General features: G+C 44.1%; 1 protein-coding gene across 6 annotated transcripts; it reads left to right on the forward strand.

The window, feature by feature from the left end:
• Positions 1-1,642: 1,642 nt before the first annotated feature.
• On the forward strand, positions 1,643-26,931 carry LOC106563628 (CXXC-type zinc finger protein 5). Of its 6 annotated transcripts, XM_014129382.3 has the most exons (4): positions 1,700-1,798; positions 1,925-1,982; positions 14,993-15,986; positions 25,635-26,931. In XM_014129382.3, exons 3-4 carry the CDS (start codon positions 15,180-15,182, stop codon positions 25,677-25,679), a joined length of 852 nt encoding a protein of 283 aa, XP_013984857.1. In that variant the 5' UTR covers positions 1,700-1,798; positions 1,925-1,982; positions 14,993-15,179; the 3' UTR covers positions 25,680-26,931. The 6 variants fall into 6 exon arrangements, with proteins under 6 accessions (XP_013984854.1, XP_013984857.1, XP_013984853.1 ...); XM_014129379.3 differs by lacking the exon at positions 1,925-1,982 and having other exon boundaries at positions 1,643-1,798; XM_014129378.3 differs by having other exon boundaries at positions 1,709-1,982.

Genomic DNA, 26,931 nt, shown 5'->3' on the forward strand with positions numbered 1-26,931 from the left:
GAGCTTTGAGGGCACTACGGTGTTGAACGCTGAGCTGTAGTCAATTAATAGAATTCTCACATAGGTGTTCCTTTTGTCCAAGTGGGAAAGGGCAGTGTTGAGTGCAATAGAGATTGTATCATCTGTGGATCTGTTGGGGCGGTATGCAAATTGGAGCGGGTCTAGGGTTTTTGGGAAAATGGTGTTGATGTGACCCATGACCAGCCTTTCAAAGCATTTCTTGGCTACAGACGTGAGTGCTACGGGTCAGTAGTCATTTAGGCACGTTACCTTAGTGTTCTTGGGCACAGGCATTATGGTGGTCTGCTTAAAACATGTTGGTATTGCAGACCCCGACAGGGAGAGGTTTAAAATGTCAGTGAAGACACTTGCCAGTTGGTCAGCGCATGCTCAGAGTACACGTCCTGGTAATCCGTCTGGCCCATCCGTGACAGCTGATGCTCTCATGCATGTTTCAGTGTTACTTGCCTCGAAGCGAGCATAGAAGTAATTTAGATGTTCAACAAACAAGTGTCCACATACTTTTGGTCATGTAGTACGACCCTGCCTTACACAGGAAGCGGCGCAGGTCCTAATCCAGGCACTTGTCATCTCCCGTCTGGATTACTGCAACTCGCTGTTGGCGGGGCTCCCTGCCTGTGCCATTAAACCCCTACAACTCATCCAGAACGCTGCAGCCCGTCTGGTGTTCAACCTTCCCAAGTTCTCTCACGTCACCCCGCTCCTCCGCACACTCTACTGGCTTCCAGTTGAAGCTCGCATCTGCTACAAGACCATGGTGCTTGCCTACGGAGCTGTGAGGGGAATGGCACCTCCGTACCTTCAGGCTCTGATCAGTCCCTACACCCAAACAAGGGCACTGCGTTCATCCACCTCTGGCCTGCTGGCCCCCCTACCTCTGAGGAAGCACAGTTCCCGCTCAGCCCAGTCAAAACTGTTCGCTGCTCTGGCACCCCAATGGTGGAACAAGCTCCCTCACGACGCTAGGACAGCGGAGTCAATCACCACCTTCCGGAGACACCTGAAACCCCACCTCTTTAAGGAATACCTGGGATAGGATAAAGTAATCCCCCCCCCAAAAAAAAGATATAGATGTACTATTGTAAAGTGGTTGTCCACTGGATATCATAAGGTGAATGCACCAATTTGTAAGTCGCTCTGGATAAGAGCGTCTGCTAAATGACATAAATGTAAAAATGTAAATGTAGTGTATGTTAGTCACACCAATGTAGGCTTAGTCTATGTTCATCAATGAAAATCAAATAATTGGCCTACTGTAGCCCACGAAAAATATTAGCTTTCAACATGTTCAATATTCACATTTGGGTATGTTTCCATATTTTTGGATTGCACTGTTAAAGTTATCTGTAAACATGAATGTGTTGAAGGAAAGTTTAGTCTTAAAGTGGTATGACGAAATATCAACTTGCGCTCATACAGAGAGAAAATCATATTGTGCATATGCACTGATTACACAACAGCTAGTAAAATGCATCTCAGAGGCATACTCATGTAAAGCTTTAATAACAAACATGTTCTTCATCACGCGACCCTTGAATATTCAAAGTCGAGAACCTAAAAGCGTCGAGGAGGGAAATACATCTCTATATTTTAAAAGGTTTTGGCGATATATTATTAGCCTAGCTGTCTCTACGCTGAAAAATCCAGTTCGGTTTTTCCGCGAAGCTCCAAAAATCTATGAAATGTGTTTGCATGTTCTTCTCCGCGAGCGGGGATGTAGAGGTGGGATTGCGAGAATCGAAAGGTTGGAGAGCCCGCACGCTCAGCTTCCGAGAAAGTACGTTTTACAATAATGTATTATTCTATTTCTCTCTTGTTCTATACAGGCTAGGAGTATATTAATTCAGTTGGTTTAGTGTAAGGTTGTCTTTCTTTTTTTTTTTTACATCAATCTCTACGGTAGGCTTGGAGACGGTCCGCTTGGACAGTGGGAGCCCTCCCCTCCTCTTCGTTCTGGTTTGGTAGGTGCGAATAAAAAAGGGCCCGTGTTTGCAAATATGCAGATAGGCTACATAAGAGGGAGGGAGGGGGGATCATACTTTGTCGAAGTCTGCTGAAAGTTGGGATGTCATCTTCCTAACGATCAAGTTAACTAGGGGAATGGGAGAATGGTTCTTCTATCTATACCCTCAAACGTGCTGGTGCAGACCATACGCTGGCACCGCAGAGACCGTGGTTTCAGATCATTGAGTCTAGACAAAAGGTATTTTTGTGCTTTAATATTAGATACAATTAGGATTCTCGGCTCTCAGACGCATGTGAAATGATGCACACGCTGTTTTTGGGTTAGAATGTCCATAATGGTCATTCTGCTCTGCCATTCTCATTTGCTAATTTTCCTCGGATAATGTTGTCAATGCAGAAAATGTTTGTAGATATTGTGGAGAGCGGTTCTTTCATTCAAAGATTTTTAGGGGTGAAAATTGAAAGTGTGAATCATCTGTTAATGACGTGCGCTCCAAGAAACTTGACGCTCCACTTAAATGTTTTCCATTGAAATTATGGCACTTTGCATTGGATCTTGATTATGTTTATGAATGTTATGCTTTTAATGACAGGTGGTGATGAGGCATCTCTTTACCTGGAGATAAATCGAAACTGAACTTTGTTTTCTGCAGTGTTCTCTTTAATCATCAACAAATGTTTTTGTGAAAATGCCTAATGGATGAAAAAGAGCAATATTGTTTAATTTGTTTATGATTTAGTTCGTGCATAGCCTATACTTATCCTAAGAACAGTATGCCAGTTGTTCTCAGAGTGATTTTATTGTAGAGGAACATGTTTGTTCTTCATTGTTCCGCATGCGACGACCAGCCAGTCTCCTGCGCGCGATGTCCCCGTGACATAGCAGTTGCAAGCCGGGATTTATCGCGACCCCCTGGTACTGCCGCAATCCGCCACCGGCAGTGGCGCTCGTATGGGCTTCATGTTCTTGTAAATTAGTCACGATTTAACACACAGTGGCATGCATACAATTTTGACTATTTTAACTCGGGAATGGAAAAGAAACAGAAAGGCGCAGCAGGTTGTGGGATATTTAATTCTGTTCCTTATAAACTTCAATGGGTCTCGTGCACAAATGTGACTGTGTGTGTGTCTGTGAGTGAGTGAGTGTGACGTGAGTGCGTGACTGCTCGTGTGTGAGTCAGAGCAGGGAGGGGGTGGTTGAGAGAGGGGGCTAGGAAGATATGTGTGAGTGTCTGCGTGACCGCGGTCTGGAGGGAAGTGTTGCATTTGGCTCTGCATTACCTGAACTAATAAGTAGCCTATAGCCGAGCTATCTGGCAACGTCCCATAAAATATTAAACTTTTTGGCTTGTTGTCAGATGTTTTGGTTTCACGATTGATGACAGACATGACTGGGTCTATTTATTTATGAATACATACAGTATTTGAAAAGTGCCATATTGACAGTATTATCTAGCCTACTTTTGAAACTCGCATATATTTACAGTCAGGCATTTTTTTATAGGCCTAATTAATAATTTATGAATACAAAAATATTTGGAAGAATATTATGATATGTTCTAAACATCTAAATTAGTCATAGGCCTATATCATAACTTGAGTGTGACTTTTTTTTAACTTGAATATTCCAAAGATGTTTGAATTATTTTAGTGGGTATGTCCATTATGCTTATAGATTCCATACAGTACCCCTTCTCGTTGGCCTTGGGGAGTCTGTATGGTCAGACTGTTCGGGATGGTTATTCAGCCGAGAGGGGCCAATTACCGCCGCGCGCTGAGCTCCAGGGAGGAAGCACGAGCCATGTCTCCAGCAGCTCCCACTGACGTAATCAATGTAGAGTAGACCTATATAAGGGGGGAGAGTAGGTGCTTCGGTGAAAGCATAGTGGGAAAGTGTTATTATGTTTGATAGTGGCAGTCCTATTTGTGATGCTACCAGGAGAAGTAGACTAGTTGGGTGATACAAAAGGAGCTGTGGTAGAAGTCATAACTGCAGAAAGTATAGATAGCCTTTATAGATCCTTAGGCTGCTACTGGCATGATGCTAATGACGTCATTGAGGAAGATGTAAACAACAACAATGTCTACACAAACAACACTGTATTTCTTTAATATGTAAGACATTGGTGCATTTCTTTTTATCATATAACAATGGATACACATAACCTTTTCCCAGTAATATAACCAGCCTGTTCCTCATTATGCAATCATTCTTTATTTTTCTAATCATCATCATTATCATCATCATTATCATCATCATCTTAGCAGTAGCAGAATTTGGGATAATTCTATTCAGAGAGAATACAGTGATTGGTTACAGAAACTGGGGGGACTGTTGAGTGACATAGAAGAGAGACTGTGAAGTTCAGTCTAGGGGCTTGGAAGATATTATTTTAAACATTTTATTGAACCTTTATTTAACTAGGAAAGTCAGTTAAGAACAAATTCTTATTTTACAATGACGGCTAAACCCTCCCCTAACCCGGACAATGCTTGGCCAATTGGGACTCCCGGGCCCTATGGGACTCCCGATCACAGCCGGTTGGGATACAGCCCGGGATCGAACCAGGGTCTGTAGTGACGCCTCTAACACTGAGATGCAGTGCGTTAGACCGCTGGCATTTAAATGCATAGGGAGCATGTAAATGACATGGAGGAGGAACAGAGTGAGAGTGATATTAAGAGAGGGTGAAAACATGAAGGGAGAGACTGTGAATGACATGGAGGAGGGATGTAGGCTGTTATAGAGTCATTGACATTGGAAGAGGAATGGTAGACTGTGAAAGAGGGACTGAGATGGTGGGAAAAGATAGACTATGAATGACATGTTCATGTCTGATGGAGATGGAGAGAGTGTGAGGGATATGGGTCAGACAGAGAGACACTCTGAGTTTGATGGAGTGAGACTAGGACACCAGGAAGAAAGAGACACACAGACATACTGTATATGTCAGTGTAGCAGGCGGGTGGCCCTGCAGCAGTGTGAGCGAGATAGAGCAGAGCCCTGTTCAGACTCGAAGCAGGAGAGTGAGGAGCTGAGGGGCTGAGGGGCTGGCTCAGGGGTCCGTTGGCGCCACGGACCCCTGAGCTGGTGAGAATGCGGGGGCTGTGCTCCTGCCTTTGAAGCTTTACCTCCCACTAATTCTGGCCTTCCAATTTCCACATGCTGCACCCCCCCCCCCCCCCAATGCTCTCTCCCACCCCTTCCCTTTGTTTCCCATATAAGGACTGGCCCGGCCATTTCTTCAGCTTTTCTCAGGGAGGTGCTTGTTTGTGAGTGGGGACAGGTCAGTGGAATAGTAGGATAGTGTCTTCATAGGAGGCTGGCCATTGGGATGTTTCAGTTTATTCAGTACACACTCTGAATAAAGCATTGGAGTCAAATTCATCTCAGTCCATTTTAATTTATGAATGGAAAAAATACCCACCCAATAAGTGTGTAATTTTTCAATTGGATTGTGGACATTAAATGGGCTCATAGTGAATAACAGCATATTTCCGCAGAGGGACTGTCAAGGAACATTTAAAAGAGCCAACCAACACTACAGTAAGTGCTGATATCTAGTTGTATTTATAGACGTGATCAATTATGTTTAGTCACATTTACATTTTAGTCATTTAGCAGATGCTCTTATCTAGAGTGGCTTACAGTAGTGAGTGCATACATTTTTCATACTTTTTTTCTATACTGGTCCCCAATAGGAAATGAACCCACAACCGGTGTGTTGCAAGCTCCATGCTCTACCAATTGAGACGCACCACACTGTCAGGGAAATGTATAATAGGCAGAGTCTAGAACAGTGAACTTCTGGCAAAAAATCTTCAAGGAAGGAGACATAAACATATAGTGCTGTGAAAAAGTATTTGCCCCCTTTCTAATTTTCTCTACTTTTGCATATTTGTGACCGACCTGCTCGATTCGGTCTTATGTAGCAACATTTGAAAGTGTTTTTCACATTGGATAAAAATAGAAACTTAGAGCTAGAAAATGGTATATCATACACTACAGTTGAGGAAGTTGGGAAAGTAATTCTGTTTTGAAAGTTGATAAACTTGTAACACCACTTTTGAAAAAAATGGCCCTTGAATTTTTTGGTGTACCTACTGGAGAGCTCTTTTTTGGCTACACCCATTCAGCATGGTTCACACCCTCTTCAGCCTTAGCCCCACCCATCTCTTTAACCTCTCTAGGGTAGGTGGCACCAAATCGTCCCACCTACGTAACAGCCAGTGTAATCCCGTGGCGCGTTATTCAAAAACCTAAAAAATGCAAAAACTTCAATTTTTCAAACATATGACTATTTTACACCATTTTAAAGACAAGACTCTCGTTAATCTAACCACACTGTCCGATTTCAAAAAGGCTTTACAACGAAAGCAAAACATTAGATTATGTCAGCAGAGTACCCAGCCAGAAATAATCAGACACCCATTTTTCAAGCTAGCATATAATGTCACATAAACCCAAACCACAGCTAAATGCAGCACTAACCTTTGATTTTCATCAGATGACAACCCTAGGACATTATGTTATACAATACATGCATGTTTTGTTCAATCAAGTTCATATTTATATCAAAAACCAGCTTTTTACATTAGCATGTGACTAGCATTCCCACCGAACACTGCCGGTGAATTTACTAAATTACTCACGATAAACGTTCACAAAAAGCATAACAATTATTTTAAGAATTATCGATACAGAACTCCTCTATGCACTCGATATGTCCGATTTTAAAATAGCTTTTCGGTGAAAGCACATTTTGCAATATTCTCAGTAGATAGCCCGGCATCACAGGGCTAGCTATTTAGACACCCAGCAAATTTAGCACTCACCAAAGTCAGATTTACTATAAGAAAAATGTTATTACCTTTGCTGTCTTCGTCAGAATGCACTCCCAGGACTTCTACTTCAATAACAAATGTTGGTTTGGTTCAAAATAATCCATAGTTATATCCAAACAGCGGCGTTTTGTTCGTGCGTTCAAGACACTATCCGAAAGGGTAAATAAGGGTGACGAGCATGGCGCAATTCGTGACAAAAAAATTCTAAATATTCCATTACCGTACTTCGAAGCATGTCAACCGCTGTTTAAAATCAATTTTTATGCCATTTTTCTCATAAAAAAGCGATAATATTCCGACCGGGAATCTGCGTTTAGGTAAACAGACGAAAGAAAATAAAGCATTCGGTCGACTCGGGCACGCGCCTAAGCCCATAGTACTCTGATCGGCCACTTGCCAAAAGCGATAATGTGTTTCAGCCAGAGGCTGCCTCGATATCGTTCAGCTTTTTCCCGGGCTCTGAGAGCCTATGGGAGCCGTAGGAAGTGTCACGTTAGAGCAAAGATCCTGAGTCTTCAATAAAAAGAGCCAAGATGAAACACAACTTGTCAGACAGGCCACTTCCTGCATGGAATCTTCTCAGGTTTTGGCCTGCCATTTGAGTTCTGTTATACTCACAGACACCATTCAAACAGTTTTAGAAACTTTAGGGTGTTTTCTATCCAAAGCCAATAATTATATGCATATTCTAGTTACTGGGCAGGAGTAGTAACCAGATTAAATCCGGTACGTTTTTTATCCGGCCGTGTCAATACTGCCCCCTAGCCCTAACAGGTTAACCTCTATGGGCTAGGTGGGACGCAGGCGTCCCCCCCGTGGTGCACTCCATCAACAGCAGGTGCATTTCAAGAGCGGCAAATTTGAATCCAAATAAATGTCAAAATTCAAATTTTTCAAACATACAACTATTTTACACCCTTTGAAAGATAAACATCTCCTTAATCTAACCACGTTTTACGATTTCAAAAAGGTTTTACGGCGAAAGCATAAATTTAGAGTATGTTAGGACAGTACATTTACAAGAGTTGTGTGTAATGTTTTGTCAATTCAAAGACAGGGTCACCAAAACCATAAAACCAGCTAAAATGATGCACTAACCTTTTACAATCTCCATCAGATGACACTCCTAGGACATTATGTTAGACAATGCATGCATTTTTAGTTCTATCAAGTTCATATTTATATCCAAAAACAGCGTTTTACTATGGCATTGATGTTGAGGAAATCGTTTCCCTCCAATAACCGGCAGTGAAATCAGCATCACAAATTAAATAATTAAAATGAGAAAACATTGGTAAAATATTATATTGTCATTTAAAGAATTATAGATTTACATCTCTTGAACGCAATCAACTTGCCAGATTTAAAAATAACCTTACTGGGAAATCACACTTTGCAATAATCTGAGCACTGCGCCCAGAAAAATACGCGTTGCGATACAGACTAGTCGTCATGTTGGGGAGATCTAAAATCGAAAATACTATGTAAATAATGCATTACCTTTGATTCTCTTCATCAGATGTCACTTCCAGGTATCACAGGTCCATAACGAATGTAGTTTTGTTCAAAAAAGCTCATCATTTATGTCCAAAAATCTCCGTCTTGTTAGCACATGATCTAAGCCCGCCGGACTTCACTTCATGAACGAGGGGAAAAATATATCTTTACGTTCGTTCAAACATGTCAAACGTTGTATAGCATAAATCATTAGGGCCTTTTTTAACCAGAACATGAATAATATTCAAGGTGGACGAATGCATACTCTTTTATAACGTATTGGAACGAGGGTACCCAACATGAACTCGCGCGCCAGGTGTCTAATGGGCCATCATCGTTCCATGGCTCTTGTTCGGTCAGATCTCCCTCCAGAAGACTCAAAACACTTTGTAAAGGCTGGTGACATCTAGTGGAAGCAATAGGAAGTGCCAAAATATTCCTCAGCCCCTGTGTTTTTCAATGGCATAGGTTTAAAGGTAATACAACACATCAGGTATCCACTTCCTGTCAGAAAATGTCTCAGGGTTTTGCCTGCCAAATGAGTTCTGTTATACTCACAGACACCATTCAAACAGTTTTAGAAACTTTAGAGTGTTTTCTATCCATATATAATAAGTATATGCATATTCTAGTTACTGGGTAGGATTAGTAACCAGATTAAATCGGGTACATTCTTTTTATCCAGCCGTGCAAATACTGCCCCCTAGCCCTAACAGGTTAAGGAATCACATTTGAGGCCATGTGCTAAACAGAGTGGGTACGGTAGGATACTAAACAACCAAAGATTTCAAGACTAAAGGCTGGTTTATACTACGTCTATCGACATGTCGTATACAATTGTCGCAGTGATATCTTGAACATTCTATTGTGGTCTGACATCAAAGTTGTCATTGTGGTTATTTAAAAGTATAGACACAAAAACGACAGGCTGCATGACATCAGCAGCATGGTGGTCCAAAATAGCAGAACTGGTGTATTTTAACACCAACAAACCCATCCGTTTAAAAAGGAATTTAGTATATGTCAATCTAGCAAACCAGGCAACTAAAAGCAACTTTCTAAACAATGTTTTGGTTTGTTTCTAGATTGTTAGCTAGCTAGCTAACGTTAAGTTAGCTGGCTAGCCAGTTCAAGTAATGACCATATCATATAGCTGACAATGTCTTCACTTTAGCTAATTTGTTTTCATTATTACAGGAAAATAAACTCACAAGAAGATCATTATATACAAGTTAATGGCGAGCTAATTACAGAAAGTAGGTTACGGTTGTGAGTGTGACGAAATAAAAGCAGGGCATTCTACCGGAGAATTTTGGAACTTGGACACTGTCTCATTGGCCTAACGTTATATCGTAATTTGACTTTGGTGCAGGTCATGTTGCCCTTCACATTACCGTCTCTGGTAAATACACACTATATCAAATAAAATCCAAGTTTTTTTTGTCACATGCACAGGATACAGTAGGTCTTTTGTTTATACATGTAGCTAGAAAGCTAGCTAACAATGAACCATAATCACAACTCATAACGTTACCACCCTTCATGAATATACAGGTAGCTAAAGCTAACCAACTAGGTTCAGTGTTAGTTAGCTAGCTAACATTAGGCTATAACTAGCAATACAAATGGATCTGAGAAACGAATAATATTTTGACACAGATCATACACGTAACGTTAGCTAGCGAGCCAGCCAGCCAGCCAGCTAACATTAGCTAGCTAGCTAACAGTACACTTTAACTTGCAATAAAAACCACTTTCTGACAAAATGAGAAACCTATAATATCTGAAAATGTAGCTAGCTAGACTCTCTTACCCGTATACATGGATGAACGCTTCTTCCTCTTGTTCACGGATGCCATGGTTGCCCTTAGCCTGAAGATTTAATCCGGAGAACAGTGTTTTATACAACAGCCTTCAGTGTGATCTCTTTTCGACTCCCTCCGCATATTTGCAATCAAATGCCAGAATTTTCTCCATCTCCTTAGTTATCATATTTTGCTTCCACCGGGCATTCCACTGATTTCAAAACTCGGTCCTCCAGAACGTGGAGAGCATTAGCAACACTTTGCAGTTCTTCGTAATATCTTTCAAAAAAGCCATGTTAGAAAGGATTACCTACACATACTGAGCAGCTCATGTTATAGACAGAAGCGTGCTACATGGCAGACCAATCGAACTCACCTCTCTGCATGTCCAGCCCATCCATTATCTCAGCCAATCATGGCTAGCGGGGAGGTTCCTGCCCTTTTCCATGGCTAAACAAACTAGGCTCGTAATTTAACAATTTTATTCGTATTTACAGATGGCATACAAGTTTGATATTAAGGCACATGAAAGTTCACATGTTCCAGAAGGCATTTTTGCCAAAAAACACATTTTGATAAAGAAATAAATGTTACGTTCAAATTCCGCTCCTGTGAAGTAGTGACGCGCGACATGTCTAGATTCCTGAAAAGAGTCACATTTTTGATACTGAATGTTATGAGATCTTCAACCAAAACCTAATATGAGATAAAGGGAACCTAAGTGAACAAATAATACAACAATTACATACTTATTTCATTTATTTCATAAATAAAGTTACGGAACACCCAATGCCCCTGAAACAAGCAGGATCGTTTGGTTGGAGTAATTGCAGCTAAATGTGGCACAACCAGTTATTGAGTGTAAGGGGGCAATTACTTTTTCACACAGGTGAACTGCATGTTGCATATCTTTGTTAATTAAATACATAAAATAAGAATACACTTGAAGTGGGAAGTTTACATACACATAGGTTGGAGTCATTAAAACTTGTTTTTCAACCACTCCACAAATTTCTTGTTAACAAACTATAGTTTAGGCAAGTCAGTTAGGACATCTACTTTGTGCATGACACAAGTAATTTTTCCAACAATTGTTTACAGACAAATTATTTCACTTATAATTCACTGTATCACAATTTCAATGGGTCAGAAGTTTACATACACTAAGTTGACTGTGCCTTTAAACAGCTTGGAAAATTCCAGAAAATGATGTCATGGCTTTAGAAGCTTCTGATAGGCTAATTGACATCATTTGAGTCAATTGGAGGTGTACCTGTGGATGTATTTCAAGGCCTAGCTTCAAACTCAGTGCCTCTTTGCTTGACATCATGGGAAAATCTAAAGAAATCAGCCAAGACCTCAGAAAAAAGTTGTAGACCTCCACAAGTCTGGTTCATCCTTGGGAGCAATTTCCAAACGCCTGAAGGTACCACATTCATCTGTACAAACAATAGTACGCAAGTATAAACACCATGGGACCACGCAGCCGTCATACCGCTCAGGAAGGAGACGTGTTCTGTCTCCTAGAGATGAACGTACTTTGGTGCGAAAAGTGCAAATCAATCCCAGAATAACAGCAAAGGACCTTGTGAAGGTGCTGGAGGAAACAGGTACAAAATTATCTATATCCACAGTAAAATGAGTCCTATATCGACATAACCTGAAAGGCCGCTCAGCAAGGAAGAAGCCACTGATCCAAAACTGCAATAAAAAAGCCAGACTACGGTTTGCAACTGCACATGTGTAACCGATGTGAAATGGCTAGTTAGTTAGCGGTGGTGCGCGCTAATAGCATTTCAATCAGTGACGTCACTCGCTCTGAGACTTGAAGTAGGGTTTCCCCTTGCGATGGGTAACGATGCTTCGGTGGGTGTCAGTTGTTGATGTGTGCAAGGGTCCCTGGTTCGAGCCCGGGTTGGGGCGAAGAGAGGGACGGAACCTACACTGTTACATTGATGCTGTTGACCCGGATCATTGGTTGCTGCGGAAAAAGGAGGAGGTCAAAGGGGGGGTGAGTGTAACCGATGTGAAATGGCTAGTTAGTTAGCGGTGGTGCACGCTAATAGCATTTCAATCAGTGACGTCACTCGCTCTGAGACTTGAAGTAGGGTTTCCCCATGCGTTGCAAGGGCCGTGGCTTTTGTGGCGCGATGGGTAACGATGCTTCATGGGGTGTCAGTTGTTGATGTGTGCAAGGGTCCCTGGTTCGAGCCCGGGTTGGGGCGAAGAGAGGGACGGAACCTACACTGTTACACATGGGAACAAAGATTGTAGTTTTTGGAGAAATATCCTCTGGTCTGATGAAACAAAAATAGAACTGTTAGACCATAATGACCATCGTTATGTTTGGAGGAAAAAGGGGAGGCTTGCAAGCCGAAGAACACCATCCCAACCGTGAAGCACGGGGGTGGCAGCATCATGTTGTGGGGGTGCTTTGCTGCAGGAGCGACTGGTGCACTTCACAAAATAGATGGCATCATGAGGGAGGGAAATGATGTAAATACATTGAAGCAACATCTCAAGACATCAGTCAGGAAGTTTAAGCTTGGTTGCAAAGTCTTCCAAATGGACAATGACCTCAAGCATACTTCCGAAGTTGTGGCAAAATGGCTTAAGGACAACAAAGTCAAGGTACTGGAGTGGCCATCACAAAGCCCTGACCTCAATCCTTTAGAAAATTTGTGAGCAGAACTGAATAATCGTGTGCGAGCAAGGATGCCTACAAACCTGACTCAGTTTCACCAGCTCTGTCAGGGGGAATGGGCCAAAATTCACCCAACTTATTGTGGGAAGCTTGTGGAAGGCTACCCGAAACATTTGACCCAAGTTAAACAATTTAAAGGCAATGTTACCAAATACTAATTGAGTGTATGTAAACTTCTGATCCACTGGGAATGTGATGAAATAAATAAAAGCTGAAATAAATTATTCTCTCTACTATTATTCTGACATTTCACATTCTTAAAATAAAGTGGTGATCCTAACTGACATAAGACAGGGAATTTTTGTGAAAAACTGAGTTTAAATGTAGTTGGCTAAGGTGTATGTAAACCTTCGACTTCAGCTGTATATTTTTTTATTATTTGAAAACTCAGGTTCCCTTTATCTAATATTAGGTTTTGGTTGAAGATCTGATAACATTCACAAAAAAAATATATGCAAAAACAGAGAAAATCAGAAAGGGGGCACACTTTTCACTTAGGAGATGAAATATCAACCAATCATACCTTCTATGACACTGCACTACATTCAAATTTGTAGATTCGGTTATTTTAGCCACACCCGTTCCTGACAGGTGTATAAAATTGAGCACATAGCCATGCCATCTCCATAGACAAATATTGGCAGTAGAATGGCCCATACTGAAGAGCTCAGTGAGTTCCAAACTGCCTCTGGAAACAACTTCAGCACAATACTTTTCGTCGGGTTGTTTTTCATGGTTCGATCTAAGTCCCTTAGCTCCAGTGAAGGGAAATCTTAATGCTACACCATAGAATTACATTCTAGACGATTCAATGATTTGTCGAGATCGGTGTGGAAGAACTTGATTGGCCTGCACAGAGCCCTGACCTCAACCCCATCAAATGCCTTTAGGATGAATTGGCTTCCTAGAAGAGTGGAGGCTGTTATAGCTCATGATTTTGGAATGAGATGTTCGACGAGCAGGTGTCCATATACTTTTGGCCATGTAGTGTATCTGTGCATATTTTCTTTTTGAGTACAACATTATTGATTATCATAGGCTATGCCATTACATGTGAATATAGCTAATCGGACAGAAATGTAGGGCATCCACAAGTCATAATGATGATGAGTTATATAAATACTACATTACAATCTTCTATATGTTTTGTGGTTGGAGGGTTGATGATGTAATCAAGAATAATAACCAATGTACTTACTGTGTTGTAAGTGGTCAACCTGTGTGTTTAAAAAATATATATATCTTTGTGTATGGCTGTTTTTGTGTTTTTTCTTCAAATATCTGAATATACAAGTGAATATATTATGCAAAATAGGTCAACGCCTAATAAGTTAAATAAATGTTTAACATATATTTTTAGATATGTGTGTATTGTTGTGAATTGTTCTGTACTATTGCACTGTTGGAGCTAGGAACACAAGCATTCCGACTACACCCTCAATAACATCTGCTTAATTATTATGATTTGATTTGATTTCCGTATATCCTTTAAAACCAAGAGGTGTGGCCCTTACCAGCAGATTCACCACCACTAAGACTAAGTTTCTGTTATTAGGAGATAGTGATGTCAAAATGGGGATTGTTCATGGTCTGAAGTCTTAATTCATGTGAAATGGATTTTAATTTTGTCTGTGTGTAGCGTGTGGGAATGATTGTTTCAAATCCCTTTGATGGAAAGTGTGACCATCCACAGGCCAGCTTCTCTTGGTTTTCTTCTGGGAAATACAATAGCTACATTCAACCTATCCCTAAAGGGTGGGATTTAGTATTGTACATCGGTCAAATTGGGAGTAGAATACATAGAAGTGCCTTTTCTCTCCTGTCACTGTCATTTAGTATTTTCATGTTTTGCTATGTTCTGAATATTCTTATTTGTCTTATTGTGTATTGTAGCTGGGGGGCTTGATGAACTTTAAGTTGTGTAAGTGGACTCATCTTTCCTGGCTATTAGTGGTTATGAGATGTTTGGGATACATACTATCAAACGGAGCTGCCTCATTGGCTTTTTAGCTGTGTTCAATCTAATAAACAGGTAACATAAAGGAATGGCAGAGTAGCTGTCTTATGTAACGGAGTCTGTTGTTTACTAAGATGCTGTCTAGGTCCAACACTGAGCCTGTTATTGAAGGACCCTTCTCTCTCCCTGTGCCAGTTTGTAGGTTGACAGTGGAAGGATGTGGATGAGGGCTGAAGTTTAGACAGAGCACAAGGGCTCTAAGGCCTGCCTGTCCGATTCGTCCACAGTGGGGAGGCGCCACCTCACCTGGGCTCAGAACAGACTGTGAGAACCTCTCGGCTCCCCCTCCCGCCCGCCCCCCCAGCCCTGCACGTACTGGAACATGTCTAGCGGACGGTCGGAGGGAAGCCGAGACCGGACAGCCGAGGCCCTAGAGCGAAGCAGCTGCAGTGAGGATGTCCCTGTCATCGAGCGCAGGAACCGCAGTGGCATCATCAGTGAGCCCCTGAGTAAGAGCCTTAAGAGGTCTCGCACCCTCTCCCAGTACACAGCCGCCTGCCCCACCAACACTAATGGACACGCACACCACAATGGAGAGGCCAAGAGCCACCCGGCCAAGCCCCAGCCACCCCCACAGCCCCAGCCCACTGTCTCAGCGCTGGCGGCAGCCAAGCTGGACCGGACCCTGGAGCAGGTCCTGGAAGGACAGAACGGCCTGCTGCACTTTGCCCAGGCGGCGGTGCTGTTAAAGAGGGCTGGGATGGAGCACATGCTGCTGCCGGGGGGCATGGGGATGGGGATGGGGGGTAGCGATTCAATCTCAGGGGCAAACGACTTGGATGGTGCGTCTGCTGCGGACTCCATTGGCGGTATTGCAGACTTCCCGTACGGTGTGGGAGGCGGCTTCCCGTTCAATCCGGGACTGTTTATCATGACACCGGCCGGCGTGTTCCTGGCCGACAGCGCTCTGCACATGGCCGGCCTGGCTGAGTACCCGGCGCAGAGCGAGCTGGCCTCCGCCATCAACTCCGGCAAAAAGAAGCGGAAACGCTGCGGCATGTGCCAGCCCTGCCGTCGGCGAATTAACTGCGAGACGTGCAGCAGCTGCCGGAACCGCAAAACGGGCCACCAGATCTGCAAGTTCCGCAAATGTGATGAGCTGAAAAAGAAACCATCTGCCACTCTGGAGGTAAGAGTTCAGTGAGGAGACAGAGCTGGAGATGTCATAGAGAGAGGGTCACAGAGGGACAAAGAGGGACACAGAAGGTCACAGAGGGATACAGAGGGTCACAGAGGGTCACAGAGGGACACATAGGGTCACAGAGGGACACGTAGGGTCACAGAGGTACACATAGGGTCACAGAGGGACACATAGGGTCACAGAGGGATTCAGAGTGTCACAGAGGGACAAAGAAGGACAGAAGGTCACAGAGGGACACATAGGGTCACAGAGGGATTCAGAGTGTCACAGAGGGACAAAGAAGGACAGAAGCTCACAGAGGGACACATAGGGTCACAGAGGGATTCAGAGTGTCACAGAGGGACAAAGAAGGACAGAAGATCACAGAGGGACACATAGGGTCACAGAGGGATACAGAGGGGTCAGGCAGGATGGGGCATAGGGTTGGAAAGAGTGTTTGGAATGTACATTAACCATTAAACTTTATACGTGTATGTATGGAGTGTGGCACTTTTCTGATTTCTTTGCACAGTGTGGATATAGCTCCAAAGTGAAGGGTTAAGTAGAGGGGTGTGGAGGGGCTTTTTGGTAGGGCAGTGCTTTGGCTGGGCAAGGGAATGACAGGTGGTGGGGAGGGGGAGGAGTAGAAATGCACCATGGGGTCTCTTTAGTCTGTCCTCCGCAGTGCAGCGCACGCCCTGAATGAACATCCCCTTGTCCATACCCATGATACACAGCTCTCATTTTACCCCCTCACAAAACAGATGGAAAGACTTTCTTAATTGGGGGTCATTGCGTGTTTAGCAGTTCACACAAATGTGTGTGTGTGTGAGATTGTGTGCATATGTTGCAAAATGAGTATTGCCTTGTGGGTATGCACGAGTAGGAACGAGGAGATAGAAATAGAGAGAGATGTGACAGAGAATGTCGATGGGCTATTTAGGATTTTGAGAGTTTGTGTATTTGTAGGTGTGTGTTTGACAGTGTGTGTTTGAGTGTGGCAGTGCGTGATACTGTTTGTGTGTATATGTTTTTCATGGGTATTATGTGTGTGGTAGAACATACACTACATGACCAAAAGTATGTGGACACCTGCTCGTCGAACATCTCCTTCTAAAATCATGAGCATTAATATACAGTTTGTCCCCCCTTTGCTGCTATAACAGCCTCAACTCTTCTGGGAAGGTTTCCACTAGATGTTGGAACATTGCTGCGGGGACTTTCTTCTATTCAGCCACAAGAGCATTATAGAGATCGGGCACTGATGTTGGGCGATTAGGCCTGACTCGCAGTTGGCGTTCCAATTCATCCCAAAGATGTTTGATGGGTTGAGGTGAGGGCTCTGTGCAAGCCAATCAAGTTCTTCCACACCGATCTCAACAAACCATTTCTGTATGGACCTCACTTTGTGCACTGGGGCATTGTCATGCTGAAACTGTTTCCACGAAGTTGAAAGCACTGAATCGTCTATAATGTCATTGTATTCTGTAGCGTTAAGATTTCCCTTCAAATCAAATCAAATCTATTTATATAGCCCTTTGTACATCAGCTGATATCTCAAAGTGCTGTACAGAAACCCAGCCTAAAACCCCAAACAGCAAGCAATGCAGGTGAAAGAAGCACGGTGGCTAGGAAAAATTCCCTAGGAAAAACTCCCTAGAAAGGCAAAACCTAGTAAGAAACCTAGAGAGGAACCAGGCTATGAGGGGTGGCCAGTCCTCTTCTGGCTGTGCCGGGTGGATATTATAACAGAACATGGTCAAGATGTTAAAATGTTCATAAATGACCAGCATGGTCAAATAATAATAATCATAGTAGTTGTCGAGGGTGCAACAAGCACGTCCGGTGAACAGGTCAGGGTTCCATAGCCGCAGGCAGAACAGTTGAAACTGGAGCAGCAGCACGGCCAGGTGGACTGGGGACAGCAAGGAGTCATCATGCCAGGTAGTCCTGAGGCATGGTCCTAGGGCTCAGGTCCTCCGAGAGAAAGACAGAAAGAGAGAATTAGAGAGAGCATATTTAAATTCACACAGGACACCGGATAAGACAAGAGAAATACTCCAGATGTAACAGACTGACCCTAGCCCCCCGACACATAAACTACTGCAGCATAAATACTGGAGGCTTCACTGGAACTAAGGGGTCTAGCCCAAACCATGAAAAACTGCCTCAGACCATTATTCCTCCTCCCCCAAACTTTACAGTTGGCATTATGCATTGGGGCAGGTAGTGTTCTCCTGGCATCCGCCAAACCCAGATTTGTCTGTCTGAGTGCCAGATGGTGAAGCGTGATTTATCACTCCAGAGAATAGGTTTCCACTGCTCCAGAGTCCAATAGCGGTGAGCTTTACACCACTCTAGCCGATGCTTGGCATTGCGCATGGTGATCTTAGGCTTCTGTGCGGCTGCTTGGCCATGGAAACAGTTCTTGTGCTGACGTTACTTCCAGAGGCAGTTTGGAACTCCTAGTGAGTAATGGAACTGAGGACAGGCGATTTTTACGCACTACGCTCTTCAGCACTTTGCGGTCCCGTTCTGTGAGCTTGTGTGGCCTACCACTTCACGGCTGAGCCGTTGTTGCTCCTAGACGTTTCCATTTCACAATAACAACACTTACAGTTGACCGGGGCAGCTCTAGCAGGGCAGAAATCTGATGAACTGACTTGTTGGAAAGGTGGCATCTGAGCTCTTCAGTATGGGCATTCTACTGCTAATGTTTGTCTATAGAGATTGCATGGCTGTGTGCTCGATTTTATACACCGGTCAGCAACGGGTGTGGCTGAAATAGCCGAATCCACTAATTTGAAGGGGTGTCCACATACATTTGTATATATAGTGTAATTGTGTGTGCTTGTGGGTATTTGATGGCTGTGGCAGAATGTGTGTGTGTATGTGTGTGACATGGTCCATCTGGCCATGGGGCTGTCATCTGCAGCACCAGGTGTCATTGTGGTACAGGCGCCCCCCTCTCTCCCTCTCCCTTTCTCCTGTGGCACGCCCGTTTGGCTAAATGGCCTCCAAACTTGTCTTTTGGGTCACCTCAGTAGCACAGGACTCTTTTCCTCTGTAAAGTTCATGTGGCATATTACATTCTGTTTTTAAACCACTTAATTTGACAATTAAAGCCAGTACTGTATAAAGATGTCATAAACACGCAATGACAAAATGACATAACATCCATGACAATATTTTGGTATATTGCCATGGCATGTTATCAGGTGATTTATATGACCCTCAATTGTCATGATGACTTTATGCAATGATGAATTACCGTTAATAAGATGAGTAAAGCAACTGATCTCCATTAATTATACAGAGGACGCGACCGTCACATAAAAAATGGTCAGATTCATTTATTGTTGCTTTTTAAGATGTAAATACAAGGTTGATATGATTAGGCTCTGCCGTCTTCTGTCTTTTAGCATCCTGTTCTTCCTGTAAGGATGCAGACATATATTATATGAGCTATGCTAGTAGACAATGCTGTCCAGATCATGACAAGTGTGCTTTCTAACAATGTCCGCATGTTCACAAATTAATTATCACACATTTTAAATTCTTTCTTGTGATAATGACTATTTTGGCCAAAATACAGTCTGTAGAATACATCCGGAATATCCCCTATGGCTGTATGTACTATGCAATGCTACAACACTCACGTTCATGAGACAGAGGGTGATCAGTTTGTGTAATCTGGTCGTAAAGAGTTGCGCTCCAAGCAGACGTGCAACAACAGATTAATCAAGGCTTGACCCGCATGTTAGCTAGTTGTGACTTTTGTAATCAAGACAGGATTCCATTTTTAAATGTCAACTCTTATGATTTCACTGTCAACATTCCTACCTTACTCTGAAAGGGTTCGCTGATGTACTCAGATGCTTGTGAATGTGTGTTGGTAATAGGACTTATTGTATGTTATTGATTGACAGTATGCTGCTGTTGTTCACATGGTAGCAGTGACCACCAGTCAGTCGTTCACGGCATCAGATCAACAACAATGACTGCAGCCTTTACTATGAAGTTAATGTCTGCATTTGTTCTCCCAAACCAAAAGAAAGAATCACACAAACTAATCTCAGTTTCTAATTGATCGATGTCACATAGTTTTTAGAATTGTACGCAGCTAATGGAATCAGATTGTTTGTCGTTGTTATGTTTTGTCACACACCAACATTATGGCCATAGCGCGGGACTTGATGTAATAATAATCTGTTTAGCATTTACGTTTTGGAATAGTTTATCTTCAAATGAACTGTTGACTTCTTCAGATTGAGTCAATGGTGTGCCTCATCTGCACTAGCAGACCAATCCTGGCTGGAACTGTTCTGTGTCAGGGTCAGCCTTGAGCAACAGGCCAAGAGGTCAGAGAATAGTCTTGCAGTCAGTCAGTCAGAGTGATGTCATAACACCAGGTCAAAGGTGAGAATAATGACAGAAGACATATTGTGTACAATAACACATCTGATATATGCCCATGTATCCTACATTGATCTTACAGATTTATGTGTTCACGTTGATCATTTATTGGCGCTTGTCTGAGAGGACTGCCATTCATATTGCCGATGGAGGGTGTTCTTTCAGGCTCTACAGAAAATAACATTGCTTGTACTATGAATCCATATTTCCCTATCAAGTATTACCACACTGTAAACAGTACAGATAGCATTATCTAAGTTACTCTGTTTTATGTTCTGTTAACTGGGGCATTATGAAATGGTTAAACATATTGCCCATCCCCCCTCAACCCTCCTGGTCACTGAGGTTAGGACATGTTCAGGGGCACCTGGGCAGCACCTGGGACAAAATGGAGGACCATGGTCATCCGATCCGGCTCGTAAGCAGCATACCACAGTCTGTCATCTGCTGTTAGCTTGAGCTGGGGTCTAGAAACAGCCCCAGAGAGTCACATCTCACGTGCACGCAGTCCACTGTCTAACAGGGATGCTAATGGATGGAGATCACTTAGCCATAGTGCTTATAGTGTGTGCGTGTGTGTTGTAAAGATGTGTCATGTGATTCAGTATTTTGATGCTTGGTTTGTTTTAACCTCTTCAGACGCCCAAAATCAGGGAAAAAAATTGTTGTTTTTAATCAATCCTTTTGATAACATATTTATGATTCCTTTATGACACATTTGTAATTGTTAGTCTTTTTATTGTTAGTGTATATTGTTAGCGTACATTATTTGAAGTTGATGCGGTCCGATGTGGTGTGTTTATGTGAGAATAGGGAGAGAGGCCGGCGGCTCTGTGCTTTGATGATGGTTTCCATGGAAACCTCATGGCAGCCTAAAGATGGCCATAAAAACAGAGTAAGGGGAGGTGGCGTGTCGAGGCCTTAGCGTGCCGGGGCCTTAGCGTGCCGGGGCCTTAGAGTGCCGGGGCCTTAGAGTGTCGAGGCGTTAGAGTGCCAAACGTTAGCCTGCCGGGGCCTTAGCGTGCCGAGGCGTAAGAGTGCCGAGGAGTTAGAGTGCCAAATGTTAGCCTGCCGGGGCCTTAGCGTGCTGAGGCCTTAGCGTGCTGAGGCCTTAGTGTGCCGAGGCTTTAACGTGCCGAGCCGTTTAGTGCCAAGCGTTAGCGTGCCGAGGCCTTAGCGTGCAGAGGCCTTAGTGTGCCGAGGCTTTAACGTGCCAAGGCCTTAGTGTGCCGAGGCGTTAAGAGTGCCGAGGTGTTGAAGTGCCAAGCAATAGCCTGGTGAGGTCTTAGCATGCGGAGGCCTTAGCGTGACGGGGCCTTAGCGTGCCGGGGCCTTAGAGTGCCGAGGCGTTAGAGTGTCGAGGCGTTAGAGTGCCAAACGTTAGCGTGCCGAGGCCTTAGCGTGCCGGGGCCTTAGAGTGCCGAGGCGTTAGAGTGTCGAGGCGTTAGAGTGCCAAACGTTAGCGTGCCGAGGCCTTAGCGTGCCGGGGCCTTAGCGTGCCAAGGCCTTAGACTGCCGGGGCCTTAGCGTGCCGAGGCCTTAGCGTGCCGGGGCCTTAGCGTGCCAAGGCCTTAGACTGCCGGGGCCTTAGCGTGCCGAGGCCTTAGCGTGCCGAGGCCTTAGCGTGCCGAGGCCTTAGCGTGCCGGGGCCTTAGCGTGCCGGGGCCTTAGCGTGCCGAGGCCTTAGCATGCCGAGGCCTTAGCGTGCCGAGGCGTAAGAGTGCCGAGGAGTTAGAGTGCCAAACGTTAGCCTGCCGGGGCCTTAGCGTGCTGAGGCCTTAGCGTGCTGAGGCCTTAGTGTGCCGAGGCTTTAACGTGCCGAGCCGTTTAGTGCCAAGCGTTAGCGTGCCGAGGCCTTAGCGTGCAGAGGCCTTAGTGTGCCGAGGCTTTAACGTGCCAAGGCCTTAGTGTGCCGAGGCGTTAAGAGTGTCGAGGTGTTGAAGTGCCAAGCAATAGCCTGGCGAGGTCTTAGCATGCGGAGGCCTTAGCGTGACGGGGCCTTAGCGTGACGGGGCCTTAGCGTGCCGGGGCCTTAGCGTGCCGAGGCCTTAGCGTGCCGGGGCCTTAGCGTGACGAGGCCTTAGCGTGCCGGGGCCTTAGCGTGCCGGGGCCTTAGCGTGCCGGGGCCTTAGCGTGCCGGGGCCTTAGCGTGACGGGGCCTTAGCGTGCCGGGGCCTTAGCGTGCCGGGGCTTTTGCCTCTTCACACCTCGCTGGCCCAAGATGTCTGGATTTATTTTTGGAATGCTACGTTTGAATGGAAATAAATAAAGCCCACGAGATACACTTCCTTTCTGCTGCATGTCTGAGTTTTCACCACTAGTCTCAGTCTCACGGTTGGTGTTTGCTTTGTCGGTGAGAGAGAGAAGTTTTGGTTTTATGTCAACATGAGTTTATATTTGTTTGGTTATGTGTTTCTTTTAATGCTAGTGTGTTTCTGTACTCTGGTCTGCTGATTGGTCTGCTGGATATGTGTTAGTTTATTTGTTAAAACCTGTTCTGTCTGTCTGTCTGTCTGTCTGTCTGTCTGTCTGTCTGTCTGTCTGTCTGTCTGTCTGTCTGTCTGTCTGTCTGTCTGTCTGTCCTTTCTGTCTGTCTGTCCGTCTGTCCGTCTGTCCGTCTGTTCTGTCCGTCTGTCCGTCTGTCCGTCTGTCCGTCTGTCCGCGTCTGTCTGTCTGTCTGTCTGTCTGTCCGTCTGTCCGTCTGTCTGTTCCGTCTGTCTGTCTGTTCCGTCTGTGTTGATGCATCATGGTCAGAGGACAGATCCAGCCGACCCACTACAGGTATTAAATGTGTGGTGACATGACATGGCCAGTTTGAGGCATGCAGACACTGAGCCAAAGAGCTTTCACTGAGTGTTGTTACCCCCTCACACAGACATGCAGACTGACACAGAGACACACAGACATGTAGACTGACACAGAGTCACACAGGCATGCAGACTGACACAGACACACACAGGCATGCAGACTGACACAGAGTCACACAGGCATGCAGACTGACACAGAGACACACAGGCATGCAGACTGACAGAGACACACAGGCATGCAGACTGACACAGACACACACAGGCATGCAGACTGACACAGAGACACACTGTCATGCAGACTGACACAGAGACACACTGATCAGTAGGCATGTTGCCAGGCCGACACAGAAACTAGTAGGAGTAGGACAGACAAGTACAGTCAGACAGACATACAGAAATACAGACACAGACATACAGACAGACAGACAGACAGACAGACAGCAGTGGAGTTATTAACTCTCTTAGCCAACCTATGAGATGGGAGGGGCGAGTTGACATCACAGTCACAGGTGAAAGGGTTCTTGTTACCAGTGGACCTGGGGCTGTCCAATGGGAAGTGATTGATGGGAGTATTTAGCCTAATGCTCTGCTCTAAAGAGAATGTTCCCCTATGGGCTGGTCCTGGATCAGCTGTCCCTAACAGAGTCACACTATGTCAGAACAAATAAGATAGCAAATTAGATACTGGAGCCACATTTCGGAGTATGAAATGTTCTGCTAACCGTGCTAGAGCAAGGCTAGCAGGCCCCTGGGTTGGGGAAGTGTAGGCTAAATGCAGTGTCCATTGAGGAACGTAACAGCAACATGTTCATAGTAAAATCAATAAACAGAGATTGAGATGCTGGACATTGAAATGGACGCCTGGAAAGGATCGTGACCTTGGGAGCCCCTTCCCCCTTAGCCAGACATGACAAACAATCATGTTTATGCAGAATGGAGGTCACAGGTGTTGGCTCAGATTGTTTTTCCTTTAATAAGTCATTGGTGAGTTCACAATGAAAAGGGTATTGAGCTTAGCGTCTAGGTGCCTGAGTGTCATAGGTGAAAGGTCATTAGTGAGGTGCTTATGGCCCTTGCACCAGCTTGACCTCCTTGCTTTTTTAGTGTTGTGAATATTCCAAAGTGAAAATGATATGACAGAAGAGAAAAGTTGATTATGTTAAATACTATTTTATTTCTCTCCTTGTCCTCCCCTTCTCTCTTTCTGTCCTCCTCCTTTCTCTCCTCCCCCTCTCTCTTTCTCGCCTCTCTCTTTCTCTCCTCCCCCTTTCTCTTTCTGTCTTCCTCCTCGCCCTCTCTCTTTCTATACCCTGATGAAGACAGCTTGAGTGTCGAAATGTAGGTTATAAAATGATTGTATCTGAGGTCTTAGAGTGTGCGACTCTCCTTTTATTTTTCCAATACTATTTTCCCCGTATTCTGAATTGTTTTGTGTAGTCTGTGATTTATTTTAAGTTACTACATTGACATCGACTAATAAACCACAAAGCTAGCTGTAGCATCAGCTTTGTGGTTTATCAGTGTGATAAGTATATTGTTCTTGTGCTATTTTATGTATTTCCGTGTATGTAGGTGTGTGTGTAAGTGTGTGTGAGGAAGTGAGTGTGTTTGCGTGGGTGTATGAGTGTTTTTCGAGCTGCCTCTGACTGGCTCCAGGCAGTGCTAGCTAACATGTGAGATTTTGTGCTGCAGTAGAGTTGTGCTTCTCAGAACGCCAGCCGTGCTGCAGCTCCGAGGTCTGAGCCGAGCTTGAGCCCCAGCGGTCCTCTATCTTATGACTGGCAGGCGACCACTCAACCCCTGCAGCTGCATTGCTTTGGTGCCTGCCCTGCCTAGTGCAATGCAATCAGAGCTAGAGATCCCACTCTGAGAGAAGAGTGAGGGAGGAACAGAGAGAGCAGTGTCACCAGTGAGAGCGCTGTGGTGTCATGGGAGATGGACGTGACTGCGTGGTGACTAAATAATAAATGTGCCATATCAGGTTTCGCGTGGAGCCAGGGCCATGGCCATGGCTGTTGACGGCCAGAGCGAGGTGAGGGAGGAGGGGAGGGTACGGGATGGCGGGGGATATGTCTGTGTGGGATGCAGTGATTTCCATGAGAGAGAGAGAGAGAGAGAGAGAGAGAGAGAGAGAGAGAGAGAGAGAGAGAGAGAGAGAGTGGGCAGGGAGGGAGGGTGATGGTGTCTGTTAATGTGTTTGATGTGGAGATTTGATGAGCATGTTGTTGTCTGAATCTATTCAATAATTAGACTGGCGGAAAAAAATGTCCAGGGAGAGAGAGGGAGAGAGAGGGAGAGAGAGGGAGAGAGAGAGAGAGAGAAACTGCAGATGTAGCAGTTTAGGATGGGTCTAGGGATGTGTTATCTTCTCCAAGCTGCGTCCACTAACCCGCTCCTTCTCTCTTCTCTCCCTTTGTCTTTTTTTTTCTCTAAGAAGGTGATGCTTCCTACAGGAGCAGCATTTCGGTGGTTCCAGTAAGACTCTGACCCTCCACTCTAACCCTTACCTACACAAACCCAAAGCTCTGCGATCAAGTGCAATGCCAACTCTCGCTTCGATTGTATCGGGCATGGACACTGGCTGACAAGAAAACTTACAACAAATAAAAAGATATAAAAAAAAATTACGAAACAGGAATGATACAAAATAATCAACTGAGTAATGGATGCACCTAATTATTCCTTGAACCAAAAATTAAATATAAAGAAAATAATCTATGGCAACTTTCATTCATTCCCTTTTCTATGTTCCCATTTTGGTACATTTTGTCCTGTTTCCAGCAGGTCTTTTCTGTCGCTCAGACATGGAACTGTTCATTGCTAAACAGAAATGACTGACTGAGTGTGGACAATCAACACATGTCTGTGTTTGGTGTTAATGTTGTTCACATGTGGAAAGATACAGTACTTGTGTAGAGAATGTACATTTATGGCTATATTTTAAAACTAGTGGCTAATGGCAGGCACTATTGTAATTTAGCACCATTGTTCTTATCTAAACCCTTGTCTATTTTATGATTTATATTGTTGCAAGAATATAGTTTGAAACGGATCAATGGTTGTCTTTTAAAAGAAAAAGGAAATGTTTCAAAATGTAAAAATCCAGATTTCTGATTCAAATGAAAAAGCAACTCTCATCCTATGGGGCAGAAGTCTAGGGGACTCTTTAGCAGGATGATCCTAACCTCCAGAGAACTCACTGGAATCTCCCCAACCAACCAACCAACCAACCAACCAACCAACCGTGTTTTCCTCGCCTGTATTTCCAAGCTTTTTATTTAGTGAAACTGGCAGCCTTACGTTCCTATGGCCCTAGCGACTGTGTCTGGCATGAGGAGGACAGAGGGCGACATCACTAGGAGGCACTTGTTCTGAGTCTACCCATTTGAACGCACTGAAACATGAATTTATTTGTATTTTTTATTTGTTAATTTTTTTAAATTATGTTGCTGGTAGCTACATCTTTTAAAAACAACAGCGATGTTTGTATTCATTTAGAAAATTGGACTGGTTTTGTGAATAAAAACGAATGCATGTATTTGTGTAAAAATTTACAGTTCTGATGTTTGTCTACTTGTCTTTGCATGTTTTTTTCCCCTAAAACAGCGGGTGAAGTATGAAAATGTCCGGTAAATCTTTCAAATTTGTTCCCTTTTCATATCATTGGATGCTATAATTTAAAAAAAAAATATTGGGCGAGAAATACAAATCATTAAAGCAGAAGGAGGAAA

This window comes from Salmo salar, chromosome 11, assembly GCF_965601325.2.
Source record: "Salmo salar chromosome 11, fSalSal1, whole genome shotgun sequence".
NCBI lineage: Eukaryota > Metazoa > Chordata > Actinopteri > Salmoniformes > Salmonidae > Salmo > Salmo salar.

What these genes read in the sequence shown, in the direction of transcription:
- LOC106563628 (XM_014129379.3), top strand. Translation starts at nt 15,180, where the DNA reads ATGTCTAGCGGACGGTCGGAGGGAAGCCGAGACCGGACAGCCGAGGCC. An exon ending in AACCATCTGCCACTCTGGAG is followed by an intron (nt 15,987 to 25,634) that starts GTAAGAGTTCAG and finishes TTTTTCTCTAAG; the next exon opens with AAGGTGATGCTTCCTACAGG.